Source organism: Chiloscyllium plagiosum, unplaced genomic scaffold, assembly GCF_037043375.1.
Source record: "Chiloscyllium plagiosum isolate Xiang-an unplaced genomic scaffold, Cpla_swu_hap1 HiC_scaffold_32, whole genome shotgun sequence".
NCBI lineage: Eukaryota > Metazoa > Chordata > Chondrichthyes > Orectolobiformes > Hemiscylliidae > Chiloscyllium > Chiloscyllium plagiosum.
Window position 1 is genome coordinate 43,818,561 of NW_028270170.1, and position 21,000 is coordinate 43,839,560.

At 43.0% G+C, this 21,000-nt stretch overlaps 1 protein-coding gene across 2 annotated transcripts in view; it reads right to left on the reverse strand.

Annotated features, from left to right (window-relative positions):
- Positions 1-284: 284 nt before the first annotated feature.
- LOC122540028 (corticotropin-releasing hormone receptor 1-like) overlaps positions 285-21,000 on the reverse strand; it is a 366,881-nt gene continuing 346,165 nt past the window's right edge. For both annotated transcript variants that reach the window (XM_087977957.1, XM_087977956.1), the window contains 2 exons: positions 3,683-3,784; positions 285-2,486 (listed from right to left, as the gene is read on the reverse strand). In XM_087977957.1, coding sequence (XP_087834083.1) covers positions 2,412-2,486; positions 3,683-3,784 — 177 coding nt within the window. In that variant the 3' untranslated portion in view covers positions 285-2,411. The remainder of the gene's footprint in view (positions 2,487-3,682; positions 3,785-21,000) is intronic.

Consider the following 21,000-nt stretch of genomic DNA (forward strand, 5'->3'; position numbering starts at 1 on the left):
ACTACGCAGTGTTGCAAAACATGGTGTCATAACTCATTTGGTTTTGAGGCAAAAAAAGTCCAGCAAAGAAACATAAGATTCAGCTCCACATCTCTATGCCATCTGGATTAAAGTTCTGGAACTCCCTTCCTAATAGGTTGCAATATTTTAGCGACCTGTTACTGTTTAATTTTACAAATCTACTAGTCACTACATACAATTACATGCTTTACCCAGCTACCGATATGAGAATTTGTCAATGCTGGGATTTATAATTTAAAAAATGTTTCCGTCAACCAGGTTGCTTTAATAACCAACAAAACAGATTTATTGTGAAAACAGAACTTAACCAACAATGATGTAAACGAGATTAAAATACAGTTTATAGCATGTACATATTGAAAGCATGTTGATACTAACACTGTAAAAAGATTTATTTTATCCTGGATTTTTTTGAATAGAGATGGAAAAGGCAAAGGTGCCGAAGAGTCTAGGGTCTGGAAAGTTAAATCAGTTTAACATTGGAAGGGGAGTGGCCAGTTCTCCCAGTTCAGGCTGTTCTAGTTTTTCTTTAATTTGTAGCAGTCACAAGATGTTTGAAGTACCAGGAGGGTTGCCATCTTCAGTAAAGGATTCCTAACTGACTTTCTCTGAAATCTCTCTGTGGACATTGTTCCCTCTTGCCTGTAAGAATCTGTATTTGAATCTACCTTTTTGTCTAGGGGTGTTGATCAGATATTACCATATTGGAGCATTTAATTACTTAAGTTGATGTATTGGGTCGGTTAAGTTTTCCAGTAGTTAAGTTATTCTAAATTCCACTTTCTTTTGTTTGTGTTTCAACTGCAGTGTTTAAATAAGTTGTTTTGTCTAAAGCTGAGTGATTTGACCAGTTGCATCACACCTGCAACACCCACTTCTGATCAACCTGTAAATTTAGAAAAAGTTAGGGTCTCGGCTACCTTCTTAAAATAGTTTGAGAGGATCTGGCCTGGTCCATAAGAATAGTTGCCTTTCCAAATAACCATACCTTTACATCAATTAGAAAGATATAATAGATTATGCAGGGATTAATTTTAAATTCAAAACATATTTTGACCAAATAATGGTTCTTTAATACATAAAAGGATAGGTACTGTAAGTGAATGAGTTTTGTGTGTGTTTGTACGTCTGTGTGGTCTGTTTTGCATGGCGTCTGATCGGAACTATCTAATGCGGGGTGCGATACACAGAAATGATCGCCAAGATGTACTGAGTTAATGAGGTGAACTAAAATAAGCTATCATAATCCTCCAAACAAAGGGACAGCAAAAACCATTTTGGCGCAGGGGTACAGGGGCGATCCAAAAGTGAGTATAATACACCAAACTGAGTTTTGTAACTCAGTTGATTACACCAGTGAAAATTCCACTACCATAATCCGCTGTTTAAATAAAATTTTCTTTGCATCAATTGCAGTTTATTAACTTTTACTGTATTGCACTTGGAAAGTGCCAAATGCTGGAATGGTTTATATAAAACAAAATTGAAAGATTTTGAAATTATTGAAGTGCAGAAAATTGGATAAGGGCATAACTATTTTCTCTGAATTGAGGGTTCTTTTTGATTAGCATTTGAAGGGCGGCACGGTAGCACAGTGGTTTGCACTTCTGCCTCACAGCGCCAGAGACCCGGGTTCAATTCCCGCCTCAGGCGACAGGCGACTGACGTCTGAGAATTCTCCCCGGGTTTCCTCCGGGTGCTCTGGTTTATTCCCACAGTCCAAAATTGTGCAGGTTAGGTGAATTGGCCATGCTAAATTATCTGTAGTGTTAGGTGCAGGGGTAAATGTAGAGGAATGGGTTTGGGTGGGTTGCGCTTCGGCGGGTCATTGTGGACTTGTTGGGCCAAAGGGCCTGTTTCCGCACTGTAAGTAATCTAAAAAAGTACTTTAAACCTGGAGAGCCATGGAGAAAGCTGATACAAAGATATGATTAGGACAGTTTGTGTTGAGGATGCAGGGAGGCTGCAGAAGGACTTGGACAGGCTAGAAGAATGGGCAAAGAAGTGGCAGATTGAATACCATGTGGCACGAGGTTGTGCACTTTGGTAGGATGAATTGTGGCAATGTTACGCTTTTAAGAGATATGTTTTGTCCTGTTTCTCTTGCAGATGGATGTTGTCACTGGGTGCTGAAATATCTTTTTCATACAGGCAGTTAATAAATAGTTTGAGTTCTCCCTCGGTTTTTTATTTAAGTAAGACAAAAGAATTTTGAATGGACGGGGTCAGGCCCAAAAGGACTTAAATTTTGCTTTCAGCCAGTTGAGTAAGGTTTTGCTGGCTGGTGGAGCTGAAAATTTGAGTTCTCCTGTGGCTAGAGTGAAGTCCTGGAAAGAGAGGCTAGTTTGGCATGACAATTAACCAGAAAATATGAGATTGAGAGCACTCAATCAACTGATGCTGAAAAACAATTCCCTCAAGATCACGTGGAACACAGGATCAACCATATCGCTGGAGCATCGACCCTGTTAAAGAAAAACTGTGAATTCATTGACCAAATTTAACAATGGCACAGAATTTACTAAAACACAGAACCGTTTGAAAATAGAATAAGTTAGCCAACAGAAATAAATATATCAAACAATGAGAACAAAATATCTACAGAACAGATTTAGCTGAAAAATGGAATCAACTTAATCATAGTGTCAATTAAAACACTAAATCAGGTTGATCATAGAATCAACCAGAATAGTAAATCTACTGGATACAGATTCATCTGGAACACAGAACCAGTTTGAACAGAGATTCAGCTGGATCACGTTTGCTTTGAAAATAATATCTTCTGAGTCTAAGTTTTGTCCTTTTGAAATGTAAAAATGATGTTCATTGATAAATCATGGTCGTCTCTTTGACTTATCAATCAAATTCTGTGGTGGGTGGTAGAAGGCATGCCATTGATAAACTATAAAAGAGCCTGGGAAAAGGTACTTAAGTTTGTCTGTTGGAGATATTCATAGCTACGAACCTTCCCAACTGACTGAGTGAACCTGTCATCTTTCTTGTGTCATACAACAGTATTCAGCATTCGAGCCCTACACTAGTTATTTGGTTAGTGATGCAATATAATTGAAAGTATTCCATAGATTTTGATTGCTGTACGTACACTGTCCATTTTGCTAGGGCCTCTAAATACGACAATGTACACTGACTGTCAAAGTGGCAATAATGCTAACTATAACTGACACAGTACATTATACATATATTACAGAAAAGTTCAGCCACTTTACCATGATGTTGTTACACTTGACAGATCCATACTCCACAAATTTTCTGTACAAGAGAGACAACTACTTCCAGTAAAGAAATCTGTGGCTGGGGAAAAAAGGTCACTTTTGCTGCAGGGATCTGGAAGTTGAAATTTGAAATTAGCTGTGATAGTTAGAACCCATTCCACTTAGTTATGAATCTGTTGATGTTCATATATATTTGTTACTTTTATCTTTCAACAATTATTGATGACTTAAATATTCAGTAAATCACCAAGGAGTTGATGTAATGGACAAAGCCTAGGTGAGTTTGAGAGAAACAGAGAATTTTTGAGTCAGTCTGATGAGGGGTAAAGTGTACTGAAGGTTAGTTGGAGGAACACAGTGAGCTGGCATCAACTTGTTCCAACTCTATGTATTTAGACAGTTGTCTGCTTGATGCTCTGAAAACTGACCCTCGTGGGAGATGTTGGAATGGACATTGCCCTGGCAACCCGTGTCTGGATCCAGTGATTGTCTTGCCAACGATGCCATCTTTTTCTCACAGCTGAACGAACCTGAGAGAGGATACACTGATATTAAACAATAGAACAATAATATCATCAATAAACCTTCATTGAAAGTAGATTGTACAATCCTGTGAAATTATTCTGTGCAGCATCCCTAGTTAGTTGTTAGCTTACTGGCACAACAGAAGCAAGTCTCCATTAGATAAAATAAAATATTTAGTTCCCAAATTGGTTCCTGAACAGACCGATGTCATAAATTCAGCACATTTATTACATTGTTTCTTTTTGTTTCTCTCTACCATATTATTGAGGACACAAATTCTCCACCAAGGAAACAGAATGAAAAATGGATTATTATTGAAATTTGATCATTTTTTTTAGAACCAGGGCTTTCTAAGAAAAAGGAAGTAAGGACTCACATTTGGGACTTTTTTAAAATCCAAATCTTGATGTCCTTGAGAGCATGGCAGTGAGCTGCCTTCTTATACCAGTGCAGTCAGAGTATCAGGAGTACCAGGATTATTTGATGGAATATCAGTTCAAGGAACCTTTCTATAGTTCTGAGTGAAGGTGTTCTGCTTTGGACAAGAACTGGAATATAATGATCTCCATTTTGTTCCAGCTCTTATTTTTTGAGGTAATAGAATTTTGAATGCTTGTTCCATCATTTGATCCAGTCAAGAATGATCTCACCTCACCTTCATCTCCAAATTTCCTGCTGGCTCTCCAGAACCCTCCGATATATTAATAATTAAAAATTGGTCTATCTTCTTAAATTTACTTAGTGTCTCAGCATCCATAGTACTCTGGGGTTGTGATTCACCACCCTCTGCAAGAAGTAATTTCTCCTCATTTCTGTTTTAAATCTGCTATCCCTTATCCTAAAACTTTCTTATCTGTGGTTGCCTCACATGAGGAAACTTCTACTTACATATTCTTTATTAGGCCATCACTCGGAATGTTAAAGACCATGAGACCATTGTTAATGCCCATTTGGTTCACTGACATTTTTCGGGAAATAACTCGACCTATTCCAGATTCATAGCAATGAGGTTGACTCTTAAGTGCCCTCTGGAATGGCTTGCAATCCTTCAGTTATAACTAATGGCTTTGAAGTTCAGGAAAAAGGACTGGAATTGGAAAGACAACCTAACATTTACCTAAGCACTGTAAAGAACCGTATCAAACCCTGTTGATCCTACAAAGACTTTCTAACTAACATCTGGGAGAGATATCCTGTAGATTAAATGAGCAATAGACATATCTAAAGATACCACCATCAATATCACCCTACATCCAAATATAGCTAAACCTGGAGAACATCTAAGCTTGGGTTGATGAATGGCAATTAACATTTGCACCACACAAATCAGAGCAGCATATAGAATACAACAATCTCTTCTTAACATTCAATGGCAATATGATCACTAAATTCCCCATTATTAACCTCCTGGACACGACTATTGTCAGAAACTGTACTGAACAAGAGATAAGTAACATGGCTACAAGACATGATCCAAGACTTTGAGTTCATTGAATAGAATAATTTGAATCCCTACAATGTGGAAACAGGTCATTCAGAGCAACAAGTTCACCACCTGCAGCAAGAAAATTACCTCTTGAATCCCCAAAGCCTGTCCACAACCTGCAGGGTACAAATCAGGCTGAAACAATACTAAAGAAACTCAACATCATCAAGAACAAGCCATATGCTAAATCAACCCACTAATGTCAACAGTCACTCCATCAACAATGATCAGGAGCTGCAGTGTGTATCATTTACAAGAAGAACTGCAGCAACTCAACAGTGATCCTTCAACAGTAACTTCCAAACCATTTCCTTTACAATCTAAAAGGACAAGAGCAGCAGATGGCCCAATGGTTCGATCCCCATTTTTTCCAGAGACCCAAGTAATGTTCTGCACTTTCTTCAACAAGTCAGTGAGTGAAGCAACCACACTGCTAAGATTTGGTACAAATTTCCAACAAAAACACTCAGTCCCAAGAATCGTAGTGCTTACCTCTTTGTTAATGGCATGGGAAACTCCCCATAACCTTTTGTTTTTTATATCCTGTCACTCACTCTTAACCAGTTTTATCACCAATCGACTTCTGAAGTCGATTGACCAATACCACTGATGCTCCAAATGTTTCTTCCAAGTCAGACTAAAAAAAATTACCAGATCCTCGCTGTACATCACACAATTGGGTCATCCCTAAATTAGTTTATTGGTTGGTCTTTGAAATGTTGCTCGTGCATTTTTTAATGTCAAATGCCATTATTTTAAAGTTGCAAAGTCATGAAAGCCAAAATTTCCTTCGCTATCAGGCAAAAGTATTTGCAAATCTTCTCTGACAAAGTCCAACTTAGAAATATAGCTTGCTTGTCCCACCTTCCTAGCCATGAAAGAATCAGATTTTGTATCTGCAATGACTTTGAGGTAATCAACATACACTTGTTGGCTACCATCTGGTTTTGGAACTATCACTATGGTGAGCTCCATTCACTGCAAATTACTTTGATTATATTGTCTCTGGAGAATGGGCACTGAACCAGAAATGTTAATTCTGATTTCTCTCCACAAATGCTGCCAGATCTGCTGAGCGTTTTCCAGCAATTTCAGTTTTTGTTAATTCTGTAAGGATGTTGCTTTACTGGAACAGCATTTCCTATGGCTCCACCATGCGTAATCAAGTTAGTACTTCCGAGTATATTCTCACATTTCTCTCCATGTGATTGCAATAACTTTTTCAGATCATTTCAATTTTCCTTTGGAAGGTAACTCAATAATGTATTGCATTATTTGAGAACTTCCTCATTATCTAATTTAATTTGAGGAATATCAAATGCAGATTTATCTGGATTTGGATCTTCACTCTGAGTTGTAACAACTATGACATTCTCCTTTTGCTTTCTATTCCCATCCATATACTGCTTGACCATATTAACACCTTCTATCTGGCATGCTTATCAAATAATTTACCTCACTAAATTTCCTTTCAATTTGATAAAATCCAGAAAACCTTGCTTTTATAGGTTTGTGTATCACTGGTGACTAGCACTTTATTCCCTCGAGCGAAAATATGATTTTTTTGATTAGTTGTCTGCTTCCTGTTTCATCACATGCTGTACTACATTCAAATATCTAGCTAATTCATCTATTCTATTTAATCTTTCCCTAAAATTTGATACATTGTCCAGATATGTAGTCTTTTAAGTCTGACTAATCAATTTTCCTTAATTAATTTCAGTGGTCCTCCCAATTTCATGTCCAAAAATGAATTCAAATGGATGAAATTTAGTTGATTCATTAGATGAATTCCTAATTGCAAAAAGTATGAATGAAATTCGTGTATCCCAATCCTCTGGATAGTCTTGACTATAAGTTCTCAAGATTGTTTGAAGTTTGATGCTCCTTGCTTTTCTGATTGGTACACAGTTGATGTAAATTGTTTTATTCCCAAGCTATCTGTAATTTCCTTGAATAATTTTGATATAAAATATGACCCTAGATATGATTGTACCTCTTTGGGTATCTTGTACAAAATTTGAGTAACTCCTCTGCAATCCTGCGAGCCCTGATATTGCATAAGGGAATGGCCTCTGGAAATCTAGTGGACACATCCATTATAGCCAACAAATATTGATTCCTACTTCTTGCTTTAGGGAGGGGTCCTACACAATCAATTAAGACTCTTGCAAAAGGTTCCTCAAATGCAGGAATAAGCATGAAAGCTGCTGGTTTTAGTACTGCCTGAGGTTTGCCAATTGTCTCACATGAGTCGTAGAGTTATAGAGATGCTTCCAACCCAATGGCGGCATGGTGGCACAGTGGTTAGCACTGCTGCCTCACAGCGCCTGAGACCCGGGTTCAATTCCCGCCTCAGGCGACTGACTGACTGACTGTGTGGAGTTTGCACGTTCTCCCCGTGTCTGCGTGGGTTTCCTGCGGGTGCTCCGGTTTCCTCCCACAGTCCAAAAATGTGCAGGTCAGGTGAATTGGCCATGCTAAATTGCCCGTAGTGTTAGGTAAGGGGTAAATGTAGGGGTATGGTGGGTTGCGCTTCGGCGGGTCGGTGTGGACTTGTTGGGCCGAAGGGCCTGTTTCCACACTGTAATGTAATCCGTAGATATCCCAACCCAATCTAGTCCCATCTGCCAGCACCCAGCCCATATCCCTCCAAACCCTTCCTATTCGTATACCCATCCAAATGCCTTTTAAATGTTGCAATTGTACTAGCCTCCACCACTTCTTCTGGCAGCTCATTCCATACCCGTACTACCCTCTGTGTGAAACCATTGCTCCTTAGGTCTCTTTTATATCTTTCCCCTCTCACCCTAAACCTATGCCCTCTAGTTCTGGACTCCCGACCCCAGGGAAAAGACTTTGCCTATTTACCCTATCCATGCCCCTCATAATTTTGTAAACATCTATAAGGTCACCCCTCAGCCTCCGATGTACCAGGGAAACAGCCCTTGCCTGGCCAGACTCAAATCCTCCAACCCTGGCAACATCATTGTAAATCCTTTCTGAACCCTTTCAAGATTCACAACATCTTTTCGATAGGAAGGAGACCAGAATTGTACACAATATTCTAACAGTATCCTAACCAATGTCCTGTACAGCCACAACATGACCTCCTAACTCCTGTAAGGAAAGCATACCAAACGCCTTCTTCACTATCCTATTTACTTGTGACTCCAATTTCAAGGAGCTATAAACATGCACTCCAAGGTGTCTTTGTTCAGCAATACTCCCTAGGACCTTACCATTAAGTGTATAAGTCCTACTAAGATTTGCTTTCCCAAAATACAACACCTTGCATTTATCTGAATTAAACTCCATCTGCCAATTCTCAGCCAATTGACCCATCTGGTCAAGATCCCATTGTAATCTGAGGTAACCCTCTACATTGTCCACTATACCTCCAATTTTGGTGTCCTCAGCAAACTTACTAACTGTACCTCTTATGCTCACATCCAAATCATTTACATAAATGACAAAAAGTAGAGGACACAGCACCGATCCTTGTGGCACTCCACTGGTCACAGGCCTCCAGTCTGAAAAATAACCCTCCACCACCATCCTCTGTCTTCTACCTTTGAGCCAGTTCTGTATTCAAATGGCTAGTTCTCCCTGAATTCCATGAGATCTAACCTTGCCAATCAGTCTCCCATGGGAAACCTTGTCGAACGCCTTACTGAAGTCCACATAGATCATATCTGCCGCTCTGCCCTCATCGATCCTCTTTGTTACTTCTTCAAAAAACTCAATCAAATTTGTGAGACATGGTTTCCCATGCACAAAGCCATGTTGACTATCCCTAATCAGTCCTTGCCTTTCCAAATATATGTACATTCTGTCCCTCAGGATTCCCTCCAACAACTTGCCCACCACTGACGTCAGGCTCACTGATCTATAGTTCCCTAGCTTGTCATTACCACACTTCTTAAACAGTGGCACCAGGTTTGCCAACCTCCAGTCTTCCGGCACCTCACCTGTGACTAGCGATGATACAAATATCTCAGCAAGAGGCCCAGCAATCACTTCTCTAGCTTCCCACAGAGTTCTAAGGTACACCTGATCAGGTCCTGGGGATTTATCCAACTTTACCCATTTCAAGACATCCAGCACTTCATCCTCTGTAATATGGACATTTTGCAAGATGTCACCATCTATTTCCCTACAGTTTATATCTTCCATATCCCTTTCCACAGTAAATACTGATGCAAAATACTCATTTAGTATTATCCCATTTTCTGCGGCTCCACGCAAAGGCTGCCTTGCTGACCTTTCAGGGGCCCTAGTTACTCTTTTGTCCTTTATGCATTTGTAAAAATTCTTTGGATTCTCCTCAGACGACTGTAGAGTCTCCCACCTGCCCTCCTCCTCTAACCTAGTTAATAAGGTAACGTTCATTCTAAACTTCCTCTATTGGATATAAGTTTGTTATTAATTTTTATAGCAACTTGAACTAAGCTTTCTACTTTAGTACTGAGTGGGTGTTCAGATAAGCCAGGTATGGATGCTAGGGCAGTTGCTTGCTCCTCCTGCAGAATGTGGCAGGTGGAAGACATGGCACATGACTCCGCTGGCTACGTCTGTGGGAAGTGCACCCAACTCCAGCTCCTTGAAAACCGTGTTAAGGAATTGGAGCTGGAGCTGGATGAACTACGGATCATTCGGGAGGCTGAGGGGGTAATTGAGATGTGTTATAGGAAGTTGGTCACTCCTAAGGCTCAGGACAAGGATAAATGGGTTACAGTTAGGGGGAGGAAAGGGGACAGTCAGACAGTGCAGAGATCCCCTGTGGACATTCCCCTCAGCAATAAGTATACCATTTTGGATACTGCTGGGGGGGATGACCTACCAGAGGAAAGCCATAGCATTCAGTTCTCTGGCACTGAGCCTGACACTGTGGCAAAGAAGGGAAGGGGGCAGAATAGAAAAGTACTCGTGGTAGGGGACTCGATAGTTAGGGGAATCGACAGGAGATTTTGTGGTCAGGATCGGGACTCCCGGAAGGTATGTTGCCTCCCTGGTGCCAGGGTCCGGGACGTCTCCGATCGGATGTATAAGGTTCTAAAAGGGGACGGCGAACAGCCAGAAATCTTGTTACATATTAGCACTAATAATATAGCCAGGAAAAGGATCGAAGATATAAAAAGTGATTTCAGGGAGTTAGGATGGAAGCTGCAAAGCAGGACGAACAGAGTAGTGTTCTCTAGTTTACTACCGGTGCCACGAGATAGCTAGGCGAGGAACAGGGAGAGGGCGCAGCTTAACACGTGGCTGCGCAGCTGGTGTAGGAGGGAGGGCTTCAGATATGTAGATAATTGGGATGCCTTCTGGGGAAGGTGGGACCTGTACAAGAAGGACGGGCTGCATCTGAACTGGAAGGGGACGAATGTCCTGGGTGGAAGTTTTGCACAAGTAGTTCGAGAGGGTTTAAACTAGTATGGCAGGGGGGTAGGAAACTGAGCTGTATACTGGAGATAAGAGTTGATGCAGATGAGGCAATAGCAAGAGGTAGACCAGCTAGTGGGAAGGATTTTCCTGGCAAGGAACCAAGGTATCAGTTAAAGTGTGTTTGCTTTAACGCAAGGAGTATCAGGAATAAAAGTGACGAACTTAGAGCATGGATCAGTACCTGATGCTATGATGTTGTGGCCATAACAGAGACATGGATTTCTCAGGGGCAGGAATAGTTGCTGGATGTTCCAGGGTTTAGAGCATTTAAAAAGAATAGGGAGGGGGGAAAAAGAGGAGGGGATGTAGCACTACTAATCAGAGAGAGTATCACAGCTCCAGAAGCTTCCATTGTCGAGGAAGATCTGCCTAATGAGTCAGTATGGGTGGAAATTAGAAACAGCAAGGGAGCAGTCACCTCATTAGGGGTTTACTACAGGCCCCCCAATAGCAGCAGGGAGATGGAAGAAAGCATAGCTCGGCAGATTTTGGAAAAGTGTGGACGTAGTAGGGTTGTTGTAATGGGTGACTTTAACTTTCCCAATATTGATTGGAACCTCCTTCGAGCAGAAGATTTGAATGGAGCTGTTTTTGTAAGATGTGTTCAGGAGGGTTTCCTAACTCAGTACATTGACAGGCTGACGAGGGGAGAGGCCTTTCTAGACTTGGTGCTCGGCAATGAGCCGGAGCAGGGATCAGATCGTGTGGTGGGAGAGCATTTTGGTGATAGTGACTACAGCTGCCTCACATTCTACATAGCTATGGAGAAGGAGAGGATTAGGCAAAATGGGAGGATATTTAATTGGGGAAGAGGAAACTATGATGCGATTAGACATGAGATAGGAAGCATGAATTGGGAGCAATTGTTCCATGGTAAAGGCACTATAGACATGTGGAGACTGTTTAAGGAACAGTTGTTGCAAGTGATGAATAAATATATCCCTCTGAGACAGGCAAGAAGTGGTAAGATAAAGAAACTTTGGATGACGAGAGCGGTGGAGCTTCTCGTCAAAAGGAAAAAGGTAGCTTACGTAAGGTGGAGGAAGCTAGGGTCAAGCTCAGCTCTACAGGATTACAGGCAGGCAAGGAAGGAGCTTAAAAATGGTCTGAGGAGAGCCAGAAGGGGGCACAAGAAAGGCTTGGCAGAACAGATTAGGGAGAACACAAAGGCATTTTACACTTACGTGAGGAATAAGAGAATGGTCAAAGAAAGAGTAGGCCCGATCAGGGATAGCATAGGGAATTTGTGTGAGGAGTCTGAGGAGGTAGGGGAAGCCCTAAATGAGTTTTTTGCTTCTGTCTTTACGAAAGAAACGAACTTTGTAGTGAATGAAACCTTTGAAGAGCAGGTGTGCATGCTGAAATGGATAGAGATAGAGGAAGGTGATGTGCTGAAAATTTTGTCAAACATTAAGATTGACAAGTCGCCAGGCCCGGACCAGATTTGTTTTCGGCTGCTTTGGGAAACGAGAAATGCAATTGCTTCACCACTTGCGAAGATCTTTTCATCCTCGCTCTCCACTGGAGTCGTACCTGAGGACTGGAGAGAGGCAAATGTAATTCCTCTATTCAAGAAAGGAAATAGGGAAATCCCCGGCAATTACAGACCAGTAAGTCTCATGTCTACCGTCTGCAAGGTGTTAGAAAGAATTCTGAGGGATAGGATTTATGACCATCTGGAAGAGCATGGCTTGATTAAATGCAGTCAACACAGCTTTGTGAGGGGCAGGTCATGCCTCACAAACCTTATCGAGTTCTTTGAGGATGTGACTAGAAAAGGTGATGAGGGTCAAGCTGTGGATGTGGTGTATATGGACTTTAGCAAGGAATTTGATATGGTTCCCCATGGTAGGCTTGCAGAAGGTCAGGAGGAATGGGATTCAGGGGAACATAGCTGTCTGGATATAGAATTGGCTGGCCAACAGAAGACAGCGAGTGATAGAAGGAAAATATTCTGCCTGGAAGTCTGTGGTGAGTGGTGTTCCACAGGGCTCTGTCCTTGGGCCTCTATTGTTTGTAATTTTTATTAATGACTTGGATGAGGGGATTGAAGGATGGGTCAGCAAGTTTGCAGATGACACAAAGGTTGGAGGTGTTGTTGACAGTACAGAGGGTTGTTGTAGGCTGCAGCGGGACATTGACAGGGTGCAGAGATGGGCTGAGAGGTGGCAGATGGAGTTCAACCTGGATAAATGCGAGGTGATGCATTTTGGAAGGTCGAATTTGAAAACTGAGTACAGGATTAAGGATAGGATTCTTGGTAGTGTGGAGGAACAGAGGGATATTGGGTGCAGGTACATAGATCCCTTAAAATGGCCACCCAAGTGGACAGGGTTGTTAAGAAAGCATATGGTGTTTTGGCTTTCATTAACAGGGGGATTGAGTTTAAGAGTTGTGAGATCTTGTTGCAGCTCTATAAAACTTTGGTTGGACTGCACTTGGAATACTGCGTCCAGTTCTGGTCGCCCTATTATAAGAAAAATGTGGATGCTTTGGAAAGGGTTCAGAGGAGGTTTACAAGGATGCTGCCTGGACTGGAGGGCTTATCTTATAAGGAGAGGTTGACTGAGCTCGGACTTTTTTCATTGGAGAAAAGGAGGAGAAGAGGGGACCTAATTGCGGTATACAAGGTAATGAGAGGCATAGATAGAGTTGATAGCCAGAGACTATTTCCCAAGGCAGAAATGACTAACATGAGGGGTCATAGTTTTAAGCTGGTTGGAGGAAAGTATAGAGGGGATGTCAGAGAGTTCTTCACACAGAGAGTTGTGAGAGCATGGAATGCGTTGCCAGCAGCAGTTGTGGAGGCAGGGTCATTGGGGACATTTAAGAGACTCATCGACATACATGTGGTCACAGAAATTTGAGGGTGCATACATGAAGATCAGTGGTCGGCACAACATCGTGGGCTGAAGGGCTGTGCTGTACTATTCTATGTTCTATGTTACACATGTGCTACCACTTGTGAGGTCATTTAGGGTGAGGAAAACACAGGATAAAAAACACAAGGACATGTTACTGGTCTGGCGTACACAAGGATGTCATTGAATTTTGCCAGACATGCCTCACCTTCATTCCCCTACGCTCCCGGATTAACGAGTTCAACACGTTGCATGACATCGAACAATTCTTCCGCCGCCTTCGCCTCCATGCCTACTTCTTCAACCAAGATTCTCGCCCACCCTCTGACGACCCCTTCTCCCGCCTCCAACACACCCCATCCACCTGGACACCCCGTGCTGGTCTCTTACCCACCCTCGATCTCTTCATAGCCAACTGCCGCCGCGACATTAACCGCCTCAACTTCTCCACCCTCTCACCCACTCCAACCTCTCACCCTTGGAATGTGCAGCCCCCCACTCCCTCTGTTCCAACCCCAACCTCACTATCAAACCGGCAGACAAGGGAGGCGCGGTAGTAGTTTGGCGCACCGACCTTTACACCGCTGAGGCTAAACGCCAGCTCGTGGACACCTCTTCCTACTGCCCCCTTGACCATGACCCCACCTCCCACCACCAAACCATCATCTCCCAGACAATCCATAACCTCATCACCTCAGGGGATCTCCCATCCACCGCCTCCAACCTCATAGTCGCACAACCCCGCACCGCCCATTTCTACCTCCAGCCCAAAATCCACAAACCTGACTGCCCTGGCCGACCCATTGTCTCAGCCTGCTCCTGCCCCACCAAACTCAACTCTGCATACCTCGACACGGTCCTGTCCCCCTTAGTCCAAGAACTCCCCACCTAGGTTCGGGACACCACCCACGCCCTCCATCTCCTCCATGATTTTCGCTTCCCCAGTCCCCAACGCCTTATCTTCACCATGTACATCCCTGTACACCTCCATCCCCCATCATGAAGGATTCAAAGACCTCCGCTTCTTCCTTTCCCGCCGTACCAAACAGTACCCTTCCACTGACACCCTCCTTCAACTGACTGAACTGGTCCTCACTCTTTCCAATCCTCCCACTTCCTCCAAACCAAAGGAGTAGCCATGGGCCCCAGCTATGCCTGCCTCTTTGTAGGATATGTGGAACAGTCCATCTTCCGCAGCTACACTGGCACCACTCCCCACCTTTTCCTCCGCTACATCGATGACTGTATCGGCGCTGCCTCGTGCTCCCACAAGGAGGTTGAACAGTTCATCCACTTTACCAACACCTTCCACCCTGACCTCAAATTCACCTGGACCGTCTCAGACTCCTCCCTCCCCTTCCTAGACCTTTCCATTTCTATCTCGGGTGACCGAATCAATACGGACATTTACTATAAACCGACCGACTCCCACAGCTACCTAGACTACACCTCCTCCCAACCTGCCCCGTGTAAAAATGCCATCCCATATTCCCAATTCCTTCATCTCCGCCGCATCTGCTCCCAGGAGGACCAGTTCCAATACCGTACAACCCAGATGGCCTCCTTCTTCAAAGACCGCAATTTCCCCTCAGACGTGGTCGACGATGCCCTCCACCGCATCTCTTCCAATTCCCGCTCCTCTGCCCTTGAGCCCCGCCCCTCCAACCGCCACCAGGACAGAACCCCACTGGTCCTCACCTACCATCCCACCAACCTCCATATACAGCATATCATCCGCTGTCATTTCCGCGACCTCCAAACGGACCCCACCACCAGGCATATATTTCCCTCCCCTCCCCTATCAGCGTTCCGAAAAGACCACTCCCTCCGTGACTCCCTCGTCAGGTCCACACCCCCCACCAACCCAACCTCCACTCCTGGCACCTTCCCCTGCAACCGCAAGAAATGCAAAACTTGCGCCCACACCTCCCCCCTTACTTCCCTCCAAGGCCCCAAGGGATACTTCCATATCCGCCACAAATTCACCTGCACCTCCACACACATCATTTATTGCATCCGCTGCACCCGATGTGGCCTCCTCTATATTGGGGAGACAGGCCGCCTACTTGTGGAACGTTTCAGAGAACACCTCTGGGACACCCGGACCAACCAACCCAACCACCCCGTGGCTCAACACTTCAACTCCCCCTCCCACTCCACCAAGGACATGCAGGTCCTTGGACTTGTCCATTGCCAGACCATAGCAACACAACGGTTGGAGGAAGAGCGCCTCATCTTCCGCCTCGGAACCCTCCAACCACAAGGGATGAACTCAGATTTCTCCAGTTTCCTCATTTCCCCTCCCCCCACCTTGTCTCAGTCAAAACCCTCGAACTCAGCACCGCCTTCCTAACCTGCAATCTTCTTCCTGACCTCTCCGCCCCCATCCCACTCCGGCCTATCACCCTCACCTTGACCTCCTTCCACCTATCGCATTTCCAACGCCCCTCCCCCAAGTCCCTCCTCCCTACCTTTTATCTTAGCCTGCTGGACACACTTTCCTCATTCCTGAAGAAGGGCTTATGCCTGTTCCTTGGATGCTGCCTGACCTGCTGCGCTTTTCCAGCAACACATTTTCAGCTCTGATTTTGTGACCCTGTCAGGAAATGTCCCAGGATATACCTCCTGTAACACCTCAGTTGTTTGATTTTCCACTGGCTTTTCAATCACTGTCACTTGTGATTCAGCTATATCATACCTGAGGATAAACTATGCCTCTGAAACAGAGAATTTCTGTATTATTCCTACCAGTAGTTTTCACTGGACTCTCCAGACTCATCTTATACAATGAACACTACTTTTCTCACCATGAATTCCATACATTACCACCTTTTCTAACAAAACTGCTTCCAGAGTACATATCTCCTCGTCTCCCACCATCAACAATTGACTAGCTCCTATATCTTTTAAAATGTTAATTTCTTTATCCACAAATCATTGTAAACTTGTGTAAACCTTACACACACAGATAAATTTAAAGAGATTTGGTACTTTCTTATTAAACAAAAGAATGTATCCTGACCAGGATACATTCTTTTGCAGCTGTTCAGCTTCCACTGGGATCTCCTTTACCACTTTAATAAACCCCACTGACTTATCCTGCTTTACCACATCTGTTTTCCCAGAGTTTTTTTTAAATCACCAACACTACAACTTCATGTCTCCTTAATATTACTTTATTACACTGAAAACATCTAAGGCTTTTTAACTCTTCTCCCCCTTCATGACTTGCCATTTTAACCTGTAGTAAACTTTCTCTACTATCTCTAATGAGATTTCCTTTGCCTTTACTATATGAGAATTTATTTTTTTCGCCAATTTCTGTCCCTCACAGATGGGAATTGATGTCGGAAACCAAACTTTGATTTGTGAACTAATTCAGTCTTGCAAGATGAGCAGCAGAAATAACAGATGATTATGATTTATTAACCCTCTGCTCTTCCACAAGTTCTCACTATTTCAGGATATGAAGTTTTGAACTCCTCCAAAATCACAGTCTCTCCAAGAGCATCATATGTCTGATCTATTTTCAATGCCCTTGTTTATCTATCAATGTTATGTTGTTTGATCCTTTCAAAGTCTACGTAGGTTTGATCAAGCTCCTTTCTTAGATTCCTAAATTATTGTCTGTTGGTTTCTGACACTAGTTTATATGCACTTAAGATGGCTTTTTTCACCTAATTATACTCCCTGGATACCTCCCCTGATAGTGATGCAAATACCTCACTTGCTCTATCTACCAACTTGGGTCTTCCCACTTGCCGCAGGCCTTTTCATTTGTTTAGCCATTTTCTCAACTGAAACAAAAAAGGCTTCTATGTCCTTCTCATGACACTTTGGTAACACTTGGACATATTTAAACAGATTCTCCTACTGACTATGATGGGTTTGCTCTACATCACTGTCCCCATCACCTTCCTGCCTTCTACCTTTCCCATTTTAACTCAACTTCCCTCTTTCATTGTCACCTTCTGAAGTTCAAATAATATTTTTCTTGTCTCCCTTTCATCTCTCTTTCTATTGTACTACTGCCTCTTTCTCCCTTTCCTCTACTCAGGTCATCCTTTATTTCTATTTTTGTTCTAAACGGGCCACTTTTTCTTTTTCTTGGTCCTGCCAGGGCTATTCTCTCCTGTTCCTTTTCCTTTGCTTTTAATCGCAATTCAAACTGTTTCATTTCCATTTCTCTTTCTTTTTCCCTCGCCTTTGCCTCAAGTTCAAGCTGCTCCATTTGCAATTGAATTTTAGCTATTTCCAATTATTCTGAATGTATCTCTTGCAATCACAAATGTTGAGCTACTGCTGCAATTTCTCCCCTTTCCTCACAGACACAGGCAACTCCAACTTAAGATTGCTTGCCAGTTCCGAACGTTTTGCCTTGCACATTTTCTAAGTGACTTAATCCACTCCAGGAAACTCTTAGTGATGAAAGAGCCATTATCTCACAAAGTACACCCTTGTTTAAACCAACTGAATGCAACATCTGAAGAGAAAAACACCAACAGTCACCACTCACTGTCTTTGAGTTCAATAATCCTCAACTCAACCAGGAATTAGACATGTTGATCCCAACAAGAGCCCCCATTTTGTTATGGACCAGGCCAAACTCCCTCAAAATACATCAAGGAAATAGCACATACCCTAACTTTTATCTTATTTACAGACAAGTGTAAGCACTGCATTTCGGTTTGTCACACTACCAGCTTTAAGCAAAACACACTTTATTCTTACACTGCAATTAAAATACAAATGAAAGAACAAAGAATTCGCATAACTTTAACTCCTTTGGAAAACTTAACAGAATACTACATTATTTAAGTTCTAAATAGCAACTGTTTCAAAAGAGAAACATCTCAACACACCCCTGACAAAGGCAAATTCAATAAAATAAAATAAGAAGTTATGCCAATTCTTTATTCTTTTATGTGCAGGTTAAGTGAATTGGCCATGCTAAATTGCCCATAGTGTTCAGGGATGTTAGGTGCATTGGTTAGGGGTAAATATAGGTAGGGGAATGGGTTTGGGTGGGTTACTCTTTGGAGGGTTGGTGTGGACTTGCTGGGCCAAAGAGTCTGTTTTCACACAGTATGGATTGTATAGAGATATATGGAGCTTCCACAGCCAACTTTGAAGCCTAAACTGAAATCCAGATTCTGCGGGGAGCCTGACCCCACCAAAGTTATGCTGCTTCTATTGTTCTAAATTAATAAAAACACATTCTCACATGCTGCTTACTTAATTGGCTTCTAAGAGGCAACTGACACCTCTTGCCCAAAACATCTCTTCCTAAAGCCCTGGACAAAATATTCGAAATGTATAGCATTATCACAGTGGGTCCTGAATGAATAATTTGCATTAATATTCAACAAGGATAATGGTACGATTACGAAGGGGTATGTTGACATTCTAGGCTATGTTGACATTAAGAAGGAGGTGCTGATGTCTTGAAAAAATTCAGGTAGGTAAATCTCTAGGACCTGATTGGGTCTATCTATAATGAAGGAGGCAAGGGAAGAGATTGCTGGGCCTTGACAGAGGTCTTTGCATCCTCTTTAGCCACAGACAAGGTGCCAGAATACTGGTGAATCCAGAAAATTATGGATCAATGAAATCTTACACCAGTGGCAGAGATATTATTGGAGAAGGACATTTACTCACATTTGGAAAAGAATAGACTCATTACAGATCATCAGTATGGCTTTATGTGGGGGAAGGCTTGTCTCAGAAAATTGATTGAGTTTTTAGAGGAAGTGATGAAGATGATTGAGGAGGGCAGTGGATATTGTCTGCATGGACTTTACTGAAGCATTTGATGAGGTCCATCATGGCAGCTTGAACCAGAAGATTAAGAGCCACATGAGAATCTATGATGTGTTGGAAAGTTTAATACAAAACTGGCTTGGTAATAGAAGACAGAGGTAGTTGTGGAGGGATGTTTTTCTGACTGGAGGACAGTACTGGGACCTCTGATGTTCACAATTTCTATAAATAGATTGGATGAAAATGTGGGTGGTCTGATTCAAATGAGTTGTCAAAGAATACAATAGAAGGTCAAAGGGTACAATAGAATATAGATTAGTTGGAAAATTACATGGAGAAATCACAGATGGAATTTAATCTAGGAGAAAGTGAGCACTGCAGATGCTGGAGATCAGAGCTGAAAAATGTGTTGCTGGAAAAGCGCAGCAGGTCAGGCAGCATCCAAGGAGTAGGAGAATCGACGTTTCGGACATAAGCCCTTTTTCAGGAATCTGAAGAAGGGCTTATGCCCGAAACGTCGATTCTCCTACTCCTTGGATGCTGCCTGACCTGCTGCGCTTTTCCAGCAACACATTTTTCAGCTCTGGAGTTTAATCTAAACAATTGTGCATTTTGGGAGATCAAGTATAAGAGGAAAGTATGCAGAAAATAACAGGACCCTTAGGAACACTGATATAGAAAGGGATCTTGGCATGGAAGTCCATAGCTTCCTGAAAGAAGCAATACAAGTGGATAATCATAGAACCCCTACCGTGTGGAAGCAAGCCATTCTGCCCATTGAGTTCACAGCACCTGTCCGAAGACTGTCCCACCTTGATCCATATCTCTACCCTATTCCTGTAACCCTGTATTTCCCATGGTTAATCTACCTAGCCTGCACATCCCTGGACACTATGGGTAATTTAGCATGGTCAATCCACTTAACCTGCACATCTTTGGACTGTGGGAGGAAGGAAGCACCTGGCAGAAACCCACACAGACATGGCCAGCATGTGCAAACTCCACACAGTCGCCTGAGGGTGGAATTGAACCTGAAAACCTGACGCTGTCAGGCAGCAGTGCTAATCAGCATAAGGTGGTAAAGGGGTGCCTGGCATGCTTGCCTTTATCGGACAGGCATTGATCGTGAAAACTGGCAAGCCATATTGTGGGCAGCATGGTGGCTCAGTGGTAACTGCTGTTGCCTCACAGCGCCAAGGACCCGGGTTCGATTCCAGCTTTGGTAACTATGAGGAGTTTGCACAATCTCACCATGTCTGCATAGGTTTCCTCCAGGTGCTTGCTCCAGTTTCCTCCCATAGTCCAAAGATATGCAGGTTATGTGAACTGGTCAAGCTAGATTGCCCATAGTGCTCAGGGATGTGTAGGTTAGATTCCCTACAGGTGTGGAAGCAGGCCATTTGGCCCAACAAGGTTCACACCAACCTCCAAAGAGTAATCCACCTAGACACATTCCCCTACATTTATCCCTGACTAATACACCTAACATTATAGATAATTTAGCATGGCCAGTTTACTGACCTGCACACCTTTGGGTTGTGGGAGGAAACCCACACTGAACGTAGGTCGTCGCCCGAGGCAGGAATCCAACCCAGATTTCTAGTGCTATGAGGTAGCAGTGCTAACCACTGAGCCGCCATGCTGTTAGGAGCATTAGTCAGGAGAAATGTAG